Here is a 14610-nt window from a genome sequence, read left to right as displayed (position 1 = left end):
GAGGAGGCGGGAGGACTGAGAAGATGTAGGGACGCGGGAGCCGGGACTAAAGAGAAGCTGCTGTGACTCGTCGACTCGTGAGGTAAGTGCACGGGTCGTAGGTGGAAGATTTTATCATTGTTTCCTCTTCTGTATATCCAATGCAAAATTATTTACAGGTTCTGGTAAACCTCACTTCCTTACTCAGGGTTCTTGGGTATCTGTAAGATCTGACACTGGTTAAAATATTTATACAGTGCATTCTTTACTAAGAGTTCATTAAACATTTCTGTGCATTGCTATGTTCAGTATATTATACACACTTGCTGTGTGGTGTTGCAAACGGTTTCTACACTGGTGGGTGAGCCAGTGCTCCCATCACCTTTTTTAACATTTGGGAATTAGCGAAGGCTTTTTTTTTTTTTTCTATGGTAAATACACCAGTGGTTTTCCAAAAATAGTTTGTTGCCAGCATGTGCTGCTGTGGCTGGAGCTTACACAAGGCTGCAAATTGTCTCCCCACCCCCTGGGAGGGCACTAGGCCGATTGCCAAGCTCCAGGGTTGTCACACGCACCTCCATACCCAGAAGTACTGCACTTATCTGATGTTCCAATACTCTTCTCCCATCTATCGATCTGTACACTTTTAAAGTCCATACATCAGTCCCCATAGTTTGAGTAGCAGCAAAATTCTGCCAATAGCTAGCAGTCATTGGTCAAAACTGTCATAGGATGGCACTAGACCAATCACCAGGGATGTCACCTGCACCTTCATACCCAGAATTACTAGGTTTTTTCTCCACTCCTGTTAGCTAAATGGAGCAGTGGGGATTCGGGGGGGGGGGGGGGGGACGCTGGCATCTCTGCAATGTATTGGGGCATTGCTGTGGTACTCTGCAATGTATTGGGGGCACGCTGGTCACTCTGCATTGACATCCCCCCATTGCTCAGTCTAAAGTTTGGTGCTCAGAAATTTTTTTATTTGCTCAGCACAGTAAAAAATTAGAGGGAACATTGGTGACAGGTACTCTTTATGGAGGGATCGAGGGTCTAAAAGACCCCAAACTCCTCCACTACACTTCCATGTATGCAAAACGCCGAAAACTGCGTTTTTGCATACAGCCATTTTTTACATTTGCTGCCTTTTGCAGCACAGTAACCTGGAAGTGACGTCATGGATGCCACCTCCGGGTTACGTCATCGGAGACCCGATTGAAGCCGCTTTCGGCTTTGATCGGGACTCCATCCAGCCGGCTGACGTGCCGGCTGGGTGCTCGGGGCTCCCGGTGGGACGGGAGGCCCGGGCAAAGTCACGGAAGGCGTCCCCTCCCGCTCACCCGGGTAACGATCGAGCGGCTCCCGAGCCGCATCGGTCGTTACGGACGGAAAGCCGACCGTTGGCTGTAAACCATGGTACCGGGATGATGCATCATCCTGGTATAACCCCGCAAAGTTACCCAACGTATATATACGTCAGTTTGCGGTAAGTGGTTAAACCCACAACATTAAAATCAGTGTGTATATGCAGGAAAGCATGCTTGTTATACATTGTTACTGCTCTGCGCTGTGTAAAAAGGCTGTTTGATCCTGTCTTCTCTGATCCTCCCCTTCTATTACTGTCCCTAATCCATCCGCTGATAGTACAGAGCCTTGAAGGCACTCTGAACATGCTCAGTTTGGTGTATTGCTAGAGAGTATCGATGGGCTCGGGCATGTTCGGGTCAAGCCGGCACTGCACACCGCCACAATAATAGGCAGCATTTATATGTGCAGCTGCCGGTCGGGAAACTCCTCACTGCGTATGGTTGGCGGTGTGCAGTAAGGGCTTCCTGGCGCACTCGATTCAAACACGATTGAGCTCATCACTACTAGAGTTCTTTCTTTGGGGGGAGAGTGCATGTGATCAGCACAGGGCCAATCAGCACTGTCCAGACAGAGGGTTAGGGGCCATGCAGCCTCATAGGCCAGTCAGGGGAGAATGAAAACACTTCCTACAAGCTATAACCGGACGCTGATAGAAGTTACAAGACTGCTATATACTGCGAAAAGGTATTTAGCAGTTGATATTTACTAAAATAATTGCATTTCCATGTTCTGTGTACTGTGGGAGACCAGATATAGTGACTGCAGGCTCCTGGGGAGACCAGATATAGTGACTGCAGGCTTCTGGGGAGACCAGATATAGTGACTGCAGGCTCCTGGGTTTAGTAACATTTCAATATTGTTGTGGATCCTGCTGCTAATTACAAAAATGTGGATACAAATAAGGATATCATATAGGTGGCTAGTTTAAAGTTTTCTGGAGGTTCTCTTTAACTTAGATGAGGGTAATCAACCAATGCCCTAACCAGTGCTTTTTTTTCTCGGAGAATAGGTTCAGGAACCCCCCCTCCTTCTGAGTGACCCCTTGTCTCCACCCACTACCCACCTCTGAGCACTGTCCCTTGGTTCCATCCTCTACCCACCTCCCATGCACAACATAATACCTCACCCAGCAACAAAATATCCACCCCAGCAACATCAGACCCCCCTCCAGTAACAACAACGGCTCTCCCAGCAACCAGTATCAATAGATCAGCCAATAATAGACCTCTACCTCAACAGGAGATCCCTACCAACAACATAAGACCCCCCCAGCAACAAAAATCCCCCAGCAGCAACAAAAGACCCTCACACAATAACAGATCCCTACCAGTGACAATAGATCCTCAAGCAGCAAGCATCAAGAGACCCTCCAACACCCCTTGCTATTACATACATGCATACATACATACATACATACATACATACATACATTCAGTGCTGGAGGTGCCGGAACTGCGTTCCTGCTGAAAAAAAAGCCCTGGAGCTAACCAATAAGTGGATTGAAAGGGGAATATAGATGTGCAAAAGAAAGTAATAGCAGCCAATTTTTGTAGTGTCACCAAATACAATAAATATTATACCATAGAAAAAAATCAGCGCTATAATAAGCAAATAATATTATTGAAATAGGGACAAACATAGAATGTGTTCAAATCCAATAGTGTGCATAAAAACATGCTAAAGCCTCGTACACCCGCAACGAATTTCCTCCGACCGGTCGTCCATCTTTTTGTCCAGAGTGGTGTCTGTTCGTTGGAATGTGCTCTAGACTGCACACTAATTTTGTCGTCCGTCAGAATCCTACTTCAGAAGTGATGTCATGTGTTGGTTTGCTTTCTTTGTGTTCTTTCTTCTCTGAGCATGCCTAGTCTTGCTCATAAGATTTTTCCCTGTCGAAATCTGTACTGACTGCACGAAAATCGGACGTGTTTTGACAGAGGACAAAAATTATATAGCCTGCACACCAGGATTTTTTCGGCCAAAAAGTCGGAGTCGGTTGTCGAAAGCACCATACTAACAAGCCGAAAATCGGCAGATCGGTCGTCGGACGAAAATTACGAATTTCGACTCGTGTGTACGGGGCTTAATATGTGAAAAAAATCACACATGAATAGTGAAATAAATATTCTCAAAGAAATAGTCTATAGGAGAAATATTCTCAAAAAAATAGTCTATAGTGAAAATCCATACATGAGTGAGAAGAAAGGGTCACAATTGTTAAAAGTCCAAACAAAATAGTGACGAAAATCAATAGTAAATCAATAGTAAAACACGTGTCTTCTGTGCAAAATCCCAGGAACCAACAGGCACTTATCCACCTATAAGCCACTCACCTCAATGAATCACATTCATAATACTCCCAAGATGGAAACAAATCCTCCACAGCGTTAGTAATCGGCTCATGAAAGGCAAGCAGACATCTCCATAGTGTAATATATCAAAATAGACATTTATTAAAAAATGTAGCAGCTTACAATTAAAATTACGATAATTGATGGACAATAGGTGAGACCGCGGGGTCCCCAGTTGATGTGGTATCTCTAAATGTGGAACTTCTGGTCTCGGACGAAAACTGTAAGTGACGTCACCCTGCTCCTCCCGACGCGTTACGTCACAAACACGGGACTTTATCAAGGGTTGGAGGCTGGGTGACAATTACCGAGCCTAAATAGCAGAGCAGTCATCATGGAAACCACCTAGATTAGAGTAATAACTCCTGATTAAGTGCCGGTTCACACTACCGCGACTTGTCAGGCGACTTGGTTGCCCGACAAGTCGCGGTCCATTCTGTGCTACGGGAACCGTTCTAATAGGAGCGACTCAAGTTCCTGTACTACTTTTGACAGAAGTCGGAGCAACTTGCACGGACTTCACATAATGGAAGTCAATGCAAGTCGCGCCGAAGTCGCGGTGCACGCCGACTTCACAGGTCGCCCCCGAAGTCGTGTCGCCATAGTGTGAACCGACTCTAACCCTTACTGAGCATAAATAAGATAATCTAAACATGGTAGAGAAGTCCAATAAAAACGTAATAAGAGGAAAAAAATGTCAATAATAAAGAGTATATATAAATACATATAAATATCAATCTATCCAATATACTACGTGACGTAGGAAGAAAGTCCCAATAGAACATAAATATATATTATGGTTGATCTAAAAATTATAAACACATTAGATATACCATAAAAAACCAGTATGTAAAAATACATATACAAATACTCTTTAACTTAGCAATACAGATATACATTTGACCAATGTGGCTGTGCAGAAAACAGCGCCGGACTATGACCCAGAGAAGGTGAGAGAAGAATCGTTATTCAAGGGACTTTTTGTATCAGTGCTATGCAGACAGCTGATGAGAAATCCCCGTTCACCTGGAAAAGCAAAAAAGCGTACTTTGTACCCTACCCAGGCATGCAACAGCTTCATATTTTGTTCCTCCACTTTTAGCAGCACTTCACTTCCCCTTCACTCCATTCAGCCACCAGGCTCAGTATTTGGGGGACATGCGACTCACTCCCTTTACTATCGTATATCAGCATAGATGATTGGCCTAGCCCCGTCACATGGAATTGGAGAAAGAGTCCTCCATCTCATAATTAGAGTTGACAAGGCATCTTCTATGTGCTCCTGGTGGCTGAATGGAAGGATAGGTGAATGAAGGTAGATGAATACAGTGGGGAAAATAATTATTTGATCCCCTGCAGATTTTGTAGGTTTGCCCACCTACAAAGAAATAAAGGGTCTATCATTTTTTATCATAGGTGTATTTTAAGTGATAAAGACAGAATATCAACCAAAAATCCAGAAAAAACACATGATACAAATGCTATAAATTAAGTTGCAGTTCAGTGAGTAAAATAAGTATTTGATCCCCAAGCAAAACATGACTTAGTACTTAGAAACCCTTGTTGGCAAGCACGGAGTTAAGATGTTTCTTGTAGTTGGTGACCAGGTTTGCACACATCTCAGGAGGGATTTGGTCCACTCTTTATAGATCTTCTCGAAGTCCCTAAGGTCACTTGGCTGTTGTTTGGAAGCTGAAGTTTCAGCTCCCTCTATAAATTTTCTATATAACTAAGGTCTGGAGACTGGCTAGGTCACTCCATGACCTTAATGTGCTTCTTCTTGAGCCACTCCTTTTTTGCCTTGGCAGTATGTTTTGAGTCATTGCCATGCTGGAAGACCCATCCATGACCCATCTTCAGTGTTCTGGCTGAGGGAAGAAGGTTCTCATCCAAGATTTTACAATACATGGCCCCGTCCATTGGCCCCTCAATACAGCAAAGTCAGCCTGTATCCTTAGCAGAGAAACAGCCCCAAAAATGTGCATTTATTAATTTTTTGCATTGCAACCGCAATCTGTGTTGCAGGTGCAATGCTCAGGCTTCTGCAGACTATTCTGCCCATATGGAGGTACAGATGTGTGGGGCTGGGAGTGCGGTGATGTCATTGAGATCTACGAGTCCCTCTGCCATGGGGGCAGATGGGTCTTATAGTCTTCCAACTGCAGATTCATGTAAAAGGATCTGTGAATGAATGATGCAGCTGTGTGGGCTCCGCCCACAAATTTGCACCTATTGAAATTAAATACAAGATGCTGTGTGGAGAAAGGATCCTGCAATTCAAGTAAGGTGGGTGCCGCGGAATGTGACCATTTTTCATGTTATACCCTAAATATGGTTGTAAAATGAAACGTGGTCAAAAAGGTGGCCTTTAAGCCAACCTTTTGCGTTATGCCACACAGGCAAAGCTCAAGTTCACTTTAAGGGTCCTATCACACAGACTTTCCACCCGGCGGACTCTGTTTTGCTCAGCGGGGATCGATCCTCTGATCTCTGCTGAGCAGGCGGATGACAGGTCCGTCTCTGCTTACTTTGCAGAGACGGAGCTGTCGGAGCCCTGCTCTCCTGTGAGAGATCAGATGAAAACGGACCGCCTGTCGCTTTTCATTCGATCCGATCCTCCAGATGGATAGAACATAAGGTTTCACTTACAGGATCGGATAGCAGCGGGTGTCAGCAGACATAACACCACTGACATCCGCTACCCCATAGAAGTACATGGAGCATCCGATCAGCTCCGCCTGAAAAACTGACAGGCAGACCTGATCGGAAAGATGTGAAAGGGGCCTTTGTCTTTTTTGATAGCTAGTCAGCAGCTAGCAGGGCACACTGGGGTTGATTTTACTAAAACTGGAGAGTGCAAAATCTGAAGCAGCTGTGCGTGGCAGCCAATCAGCTTAAAACTTCAGCTTATTCACTTAGTCAACTGTCAGTTCCCAATGCATCTCTATGGGCGAAATCGGATGGGAACAGACCATTGATCCGTTCTCATCCGATCCAATCCAATGGACAGATGGAAAATAGGGTTTCCATCCATCCAGATTTGACGGATCGGATGGGATTGGATGTCAGCGGACATGTCTCCGCTGACATCCGATGCCCTATAGGGATGCATGGGGGGACCGTTCAGATCCGCCAAAAAAACGGACAGGCGGGCCTGTGTGAAAGAGCCCTTAAGCTTTGACAATAAGACCTGGAAGCTGATTCCTTTCTATGCACAGCTGCACCAGATTTTGCACTCTCCAGTTTTAATAAATCAACCTCGCTGTGATTTCTAGCTTTTCAAGAGCCAGCATTGCTTTGTTATTTAATGTAATATATATTGCCTGTGGCATTGCCGTTTTCCACAGGGGTGTAAATGGATGATCCAACAACTGCGTCACTACCTGACTACAAAACATGGTCCAGAAGCAGTGGAGACTCTCTTCCAAAACATGGATAACATCTTCATCAAAAGCCTGCAGAGCGTCCAGAAGATCATCATCAATGACAAACACTGCTTTGAACTCTATGGCTATGACATCTTACTTGATGAAGATCTTAAACCGTGAGCACACACACTTTTTTTTTAGTCAAGGACAAATAAAGCTTTGCTTTTAGACTACCTATGTCTGATTGAAACCTAAGCCCTCTCCTAAAGGATGAGTCAATAAAGCCTGGTACACACGATCAGATTATCGGACAAACATTTGTCAGTTTTTTTTTTTTTTTTTGCATGCTAGTCTCATATATAAAGTGAAGAGGTTACTCAACCTACAAAAATTCTCTTCTACGACAGAACAGAACTTCAGAAGTGATGTAATGTGTTGAATTGTTTTATAACGTATTCTTTTGTTTTCGAGCATGCGTAATCTTGCTCTTACGATTTTCTTCAGATGAAAAAGAGAATCGGATGTTGGGTTCGCGTACAATAAAAATTTTATAGCCGGCACCTTCAGGTTTTGTTGTCTAAAAAGTTGGAATCAGCTGTTGAAAGCACTATACCAGGGGTCTCCAAACTTTCTAAACAAATGGCCAGTTTACTGTTCTTCAAACTTTAGATGGGCCGGACTGTGCCCATTGGGCTTCGAAAAGTGGCTGTTGTCAGTGGAAAAAAACAATGCCCCATTGTTGGTGTCAGTGGGAGGAATTGTGCCCTATCGTTTGTGTCATTGGGCTCTATTGTTGGTGTCCTTGGGAGAAATTGTGATCCATCGTTGGCATCATTAGGAGGAATTGGACCCCATTGTTGGTGTCATTAGGAGGAATTGTGCTCCATCATTGATGTCAGTGGAAGGAATTGTGCCCCATCGTTGGTATCATTAGGAGGAATTGGGCCCCATCGTTGGTATTATAAGGAGGAATTGGGCCCCATCGTTGGTATTATTAGGAGGAATTGGGCCCCATTATTGATATCGTTAGGAGGAATTGGACCCCATCGTTGGTGTCATTGGGTGAAATTGTGGCCCATCGTTGGTGTCATTGAGAGAAATTGCGCCACATCGTTGGTGTCATTGTAAGAAATTGTGCCCCATCGTTGGTGTCATTGGGAGAAATTGTGCCCCATCGTTGGTGTTAGTGGGAAGAATTGGGCCCCATCATTGGTGTCATTGGGAGAAATCGTGCCCCATCGTTGGTGTCAGTGGAAGGGATTGTGCCCCATTGTTGGTGTCATTGGGAGAAATTGTGCCCCATCATTGGTGTTATTGGGAGAAATTGTGCCCTATCGTTGGTGTTAGTGGGAAGAATTGGGCCCCATCGTTGGTGTCATTGAGAGAGATTGTGCCCCATCGCTGGTGTCATTGAGAGAAATTGTGCCCCATCATTTGTTTTAGTGGGAAGAACTGGGCCCCATCATTGGTGTCATTGGGAGAAATTGTGCCCCATTGTTGGTGTCAGTGGCAGGGATTGTGCCCCATTGTAGGTGTCATTTGTCCCCATTGTTGGTGTCAGTGGGGGTATGCCTCACTGTTGATATCAGTGGATGAAATAGTGCCCCAAGGGCTGGATAAAATCAAGCAAAGGGCCGCACTATATCACTGATCACTGCACTATACTAACGATCAGACAACCGGCTGATCGTTCGTCGTATGAAATTTTACTTCCAATTTTCTTATCGTGTGTACGGGCCTGTGCACTACCCTTCTCATGACTGGCAGTTAGGGTAGCTTGGTCATGAAAACAGCGATTTTTGGTCTGTACAGAGAGGGGCTTCATACAGACCCAACCATTGCAATCAGCAAAATTCAAAATAGAGGGGAGGTTCAAGAGGACACAGCAAAGTAAAGAATCACAGACAAAGGAAGGAGGGATTAGGGTAAATGGAAATTACACTGCCTGGCCAAAAAAATAAAGTCGTCATCTGGAATTAACTAAGCAACTTACTAAAATAAGCATGCAGTAACCATCCTATTGGATAGTCACTGCATGTGCCCAAGGAATGAGGTCAGCTGACTACCTGAATATTCTGAATGACCAGGTTATTCCATCAATGGATTTTTTCTTCCCTGATGGCACGGCCATATTCCAAGATGACAATGCCAGGATTCATTGGGCTCAAATTGTGAAAGAGTGGTTCAGGGAGCATGAGACATCATTGTCACTTATGGATTGGCCACCACAGAGTCCAGAACTCAACTCCATTGAGAATCTTTGGGATGTGCTGGAGAAGGGTTTGCTCAGCGCTCCGACTCTCCCATCATCAATACAAGATCTTGGTGAAAATTTAATGCAACACTGTACGGAAATAAATCTTGTGACATTGCAGAAGCTTATCGAAACCACGCCACAGCGTATGCATGCCGTAATCAAAGCGAAAGGCGGTCCAACACGTGTGACCTTCTTTTTTTTGGACCAGGCATTATATAAAAAAACAAGTTTGTTCAGCCGATATGTCACAGGTAAAACTATGATAAAAGTGCATGAAAAGGGGGGGATACGTAATTATAAAGTTTTGTTAGGGCTGGTCATGTCTCTTGTCATGTGATCCCTAATTAAGGCAAGGATCAGAGTTTGGATTGGCTGAGGCACCTTTTCTTCAGAGATCATGTGATCTTTACCCACTTTCAGACCGGAGGATTTGGCTGCTCAAAGACCAGGCCCTATTTTGCGATTCGGCACTGCGTGACTTTAACGGACAATTGCACGGTCGTGCGACGCTGTACCCAAACGAAATTGGTGTCCTTTTTTCCCACAAATAGAGCTTTCTCTTGGTGGTATTTGATCACCTGTGCGATTTTTATTTTTTGCGTTGTAAACAAAAAAAAAAGCAACAATTTTGAAAAAATAATATTTTTCACATTCTTTTATATGAAATTCTCAAAAAATGTAAAAATCAAAATTTTTTAACATTGTAGGCCAATTTGTTTTCTGCTACATATTTTTGGTAAAAAAAAAAATCGCAATAAGCATATTTTGATTGGTTTGCGCAAAGTTATTGCGTTTTACTATTTACGGGAAAGATTTGTCATCTTTGTTTGTTTTTTTTTTTTTTTTTACTAGTAATGGCGGCGATCTGCGTTTTTTTTTTTTTGCAGGACTGTGACATTGCGGCGGACAAATCGGACCCCTAACTGACATTTTTGACACTTTTGGCAGTATATAGCAGGATCACATGACATCTGTGATAACTTCAGGGAGATATACGGACGGCTGTATTTACATCAGCCGTCCGTCCTTCTCTGTCAGCGGCGGGAGATTGCGAGTGGCCGGCGGCCATCGGAGCCGCCTGTCACATGCACTAGCTTCCCCGCTGACGAGCGAGGGCGGTAGCACGCCTCTGGCGGCGCGCGATCGCCCCCTAGCTCCTCCCAGGCGAGCGCCGTACATGTAAGGGACTTTGCCTGAGAGAGCCAGACTGCCGCCTTACATCTGCAGCGTGCGGTCGGCAAGTGGTTAATGCCCAGGTCTTCATGAATGCATCCAGCACTGAAGACCACCTGAACCAGGTTTTCCCAGGAAAGGTAATTATTTTAGCCTGTTTTGTATGGATTACCTAAATGGATTACCATTAGGGTGGAGGTTCTCTTCAGGCTTTAAATCTCAGTATCTGCCAACAGTGTACTTTTTTTTTTTTTATTCTGATGCATGCAGACTGTTTGCTTTTTGCAGGTGGCTCCTGGAAGTCAATGCCTCCCCTTCCCTGACAGCCAGCAGCCAAGAGGACTACGAGCTCAAGTGTCACCTCCTGGAAGACACCCTGCATGTGGTAGACATGGAAGGCAGGTGAGGTGTCTGCACATGTGAAACTAAAGTCTTGTTTTTTGTTCGTTAAAAATAACAAACATGTCATACTTACCTCCTCTGTTCAACCCCAATCCTCCTCTTCTTGGGTCCCTCTTCGGTGCTCCTGGCCCCTCCCTCCTGTTGAGTGCCCCCACAGCAAGCAGCTTGCTATGGGAGCACCCGAGCCACACCTCCCTGTGTCCATTCAGAGACAAAGCCAAGGCCCGGGCCCCTTTCTCTCCTTATTGGCTGACTGACTTTGATTGAAAGCAGTGGGAGCCAATGGCGCCATGCTGCTGTCTCAGCCAATGAGGAGGGGAGTCCCGGGCAGCCTAGACACTCCTGCAACATGGCTGGATCTAAATGAACCTCAGGTAAGTATTAAAGGGGCTGAGGGGGGCTGCTGCACACAGAAGGCTTTTTATCTTAATGCATAGAATGCACCTTCTGCCCTTACTATCACTTTAATAGACTATAATTATTTAAAAAACAGTGCAACGCTATTACATAATATTGCACATACAGTGGAGAAAATAATTATTTGATCCTTTGCAGATGTTATAAGCTTGCCCGCTGACAAAGAGATAAAAGGGCTATAATTTTTATTATAGGTGTATTTTTAAAGGATAGAGACCTAATATCAACCAAAAATCCAGAAAAAACACATGATACAAATGCTATAAATTGAGTTGCAGTTCAGTAGGTAAAATAAGTATTTGATCCTCTACCAATCAACAATAATTCTGACTCCCACAGATTTGCTACAGTATGTGCTCATGTGGTACAAAGATTAGTCCTGTCTAAAGCCTCGTACACACGCGTTGAAAATCGGCAGGGGATTTTCGTCCGACGACCAATCTGCCGATTTTCGGCTTGTAAGTATGATGCTTCCGACAACCGACTCCGACTTTTCGGCCGACAAAAATGTGCAGGCTATAAAATTTTTGTCCGCCGTCAAAACACGGCCGATTTTCGTGCAGTCAGTACAGATTTCGACAGGGAAAAATCTGATGAGCAAGTCTGGGCATTCTCAGAGAAGAAAGAACACAAAGAAAGCAAACCAACACATGACATCACTTCTGAAGTAGAATTTTGTCGGGCGAGAAAATTTGTGTGCAGTCTAGAGCACATTCCAACCAACAAAACACCACTCTGGACAAAAGACGGACGATCGGTCGGCCGATAATCGTTGCGTGTGTACTAGGCTTTAGAAGGTGCTCCTAACAACAACTCATTATGTGTATAAAAGACACCTGTCCACAGAATCTTTCTTCCATTCAAACCTCACCATCATGGGCAAGACCAAGGAGCTCTCAAAGGACATCAAGGACAAGATTGTAGATCTGCACAAGGCTGGAATGAGCTACCAGACCATCAGCAAGAAGTTTGCTGAGAAGGAGACAACTGTTGGAGCGATTATTCGCAAATGGAAGAAATACAAAATAACCATCAATCGCCCTCGGTCGGGAGCTCCATGCAAGACTTCGCCTAAAAGGGTAAAGATGATCATGAGAAAAGTGAGGGATCAGCCCAGAACTACACAGGAGGAGCTTGTGAATTATCTCAAGGCAGATGGGACCTCAGTCACCAAACAAACTATTGATAACACAATACGTCGTCATGGATTGAAATCCTGCAGCGCCCGCAAGGTCCCCCTCCGCAAGAAGGCACATGTACAGGAATGTCTGAAGTTTTACCAGTGAACATCTAAATGATTCAGAGAAGGATTGGGAGAAAGTGCTGTGGTCAGATAAGACCAAAATTGAGCTCTTTGGCATTAACTCGACTCGCCGTGTTTGGAGGAAGAAATGCTGACTATGACTCTAAGAACACCATCCCTACAGTCAAGCACGGAGATGGAAACAATATGTTTTGGGGCTGTTTCTCTGCTAAAAGGTACAGGCTGACTTTGCCACATTGAGGGGCCAATGGATGGGGCCATGTATTGTAAATTCTTGGGTGAGAACTTTCTTCCCTTAGCCAGAACACTGAAGATGGGTCATGGATGGGTTTTCCAGCATGACAATGACCCAAAACATACTGCCAAGGCAACAAAGGAGTGACTCAAAAAGAAGCACATTAAGGTCATGGAGTGGCCTAGCCCATTTCCACACCTTAATCCCATGGAAAATATATGGAGTGAGCTGAAACTTCGAGTTGCTAAGCGACAGCCATGAAACCTTAAGGATTTAGAGAAGATCTGTAAAGAAGAGTGGGCCAAAATCCCTCCTGAGATGTGTGCAATCCTGGTCACCAACTACAAGAAACGTCTTACCTCTGTGCTTGCCAACAAGGGTTTCTCCACCAACTACTAAATCATGTTTTGCTTGGGAATCAAATACTTATTTTACTCACTGAACTGCAACTCAACTGATAACATTTGTATCATGTCTTTTTTTCTGAATTTTTGGTTGATAATCTATCATTTAAAATACACATGTATTTTTATCTATGATAACAATTATAGACCCTTTAATTTCTTTGTAAGCGGGCAAACTTACAAAATCTGCAGGGAATCAAATATTAATTTTCCCCCTCTGTATGTGAAATCTTTTAATCAGGAAAAATAAAATAAAAAAACATGAGATAATTACTAATCAATTGTGACCTATTGGTCATCATCCAGTGTCCATATAAAGTCCACAAAAAGGGAAAATGTGTTGTTCAAGTGTGCAAAATAGAAATAAATATGTGCCCCCAGAGACAGGACCACACTCCAGCTTCTTACCAGATCCTATTGACCATTATGAACATAAATGTTCAATCAGCACATGAGGGTTTAATATCTCCAGATGGTTAACATGTCTTCTCCATGGAACAAAAGTCAGGGTATACAGCCAAAAAAAAAAAAGAATCTCAAAGAAACTATTTTTTTTTAAAAAACAAAGTGCGCACTTTCAAAAGCTAAAAACGTCTAAGTATATATCATCTGGTAGCATTCCTATGGGCAAGCAGTATGTCTATCCACTTGGCGTGTGTGGTGATGTAATTTGCATGGGCCCCATCCTACGTGTTTCGTCACAGATGATATCATTAAGGGTGGCGTGTGTGGTGATGTAATTTGCATATGCTCCACCCTACGTGTTTCGTCACAGATGGTATTGTTGGTGATTTCCTTTATGCCCAACCTAGATACCTTAAGTGTATATATAATAAGTCCCTGACTTATGGTCTGTTCTATGTAAAAGAAAAGTAGAGCTCTGGAGAATACTTTATCCTGTTCAAAAAAACACATGCAACCAGTGTTCAGTCAAAAGCATTCTTAACTTTATTTGGAGCGGGGTAAGTCTTATACAGAAAATCCACAGGAAATACAATTGGGAGGGGGTAGAGTGCTCTCAGAAGTTAAACAATGGGTTAATACAGAATGTTCGTTAGAAATTGCAAAATGTGCCTTGTCTAGACCCTATGGCCCTAAATAACAATTGAGGAAGTTAATGTGTGAGAATGTATCTTTATCTAAAGTGTCAGGACACTGAAAACACATCGGGTGATTTACTTAGGTCATTGTTCGTGTTAACTAAAGACTTAAAGTAACCTTAAACTGAAATAAGTCATTATAAGTCAAAGCTACATTTAAAATGGTGTGACACAGGTCAAGCATTAGAAAATGGTTGCCAGCAACTAGAAAGAGGTCCTGTCATTCCCCTTCAGGTATCATTAGGGGTGGCGTGTGTGGTGATGTAATTCGCATAGGCTCCACCCTACGTGTTTC

General features: G+C 43.8%; 1 protein-coding gene across 1 annotated transcript in view; it reads left to right on the top strand.

Moving 5' to 3' along the window:
• The window catches only part of TTLL9 (tubulin tyrosine ligase like 9), a 46863-nt gene that overhangs the window by 28745 nt on the left and 3508 nt on the right, over nt 1–14610 (top strand). Inside the window, exons 10-12 of the mRNA XM_082272625.1 lie at nt 4587–4645; nt 7043–7239; nt 10782–10895. Coding sequence (XP_082128751.1) covers nt 4587–4645; nt 7043–7239; nt 10782–10895 — 370 coding nt within the window. The remainder of the gene's footprint in view (nt 1–4586; nt 4646–7042; nt 7240–10781; nt 10896–14610) is intronic.

The sequence above is a fragment of the Pelophylax lessonae genome, assembly GCF_965119305.1.
Source record: "Pelophylax lessonae genome assembly, chromosome: 11".
Classification (NCBI taxonomy): Eukaryota; Metazoa; Chordata; class Amphibia; order Anura; family Ranidae; genus Pelophylax; species Pelophylax lessonae.
Note: the sequence above shows the minus strand (reverse complement) of the source record. Positions and strands in the feature narration are given on the sequence as shown.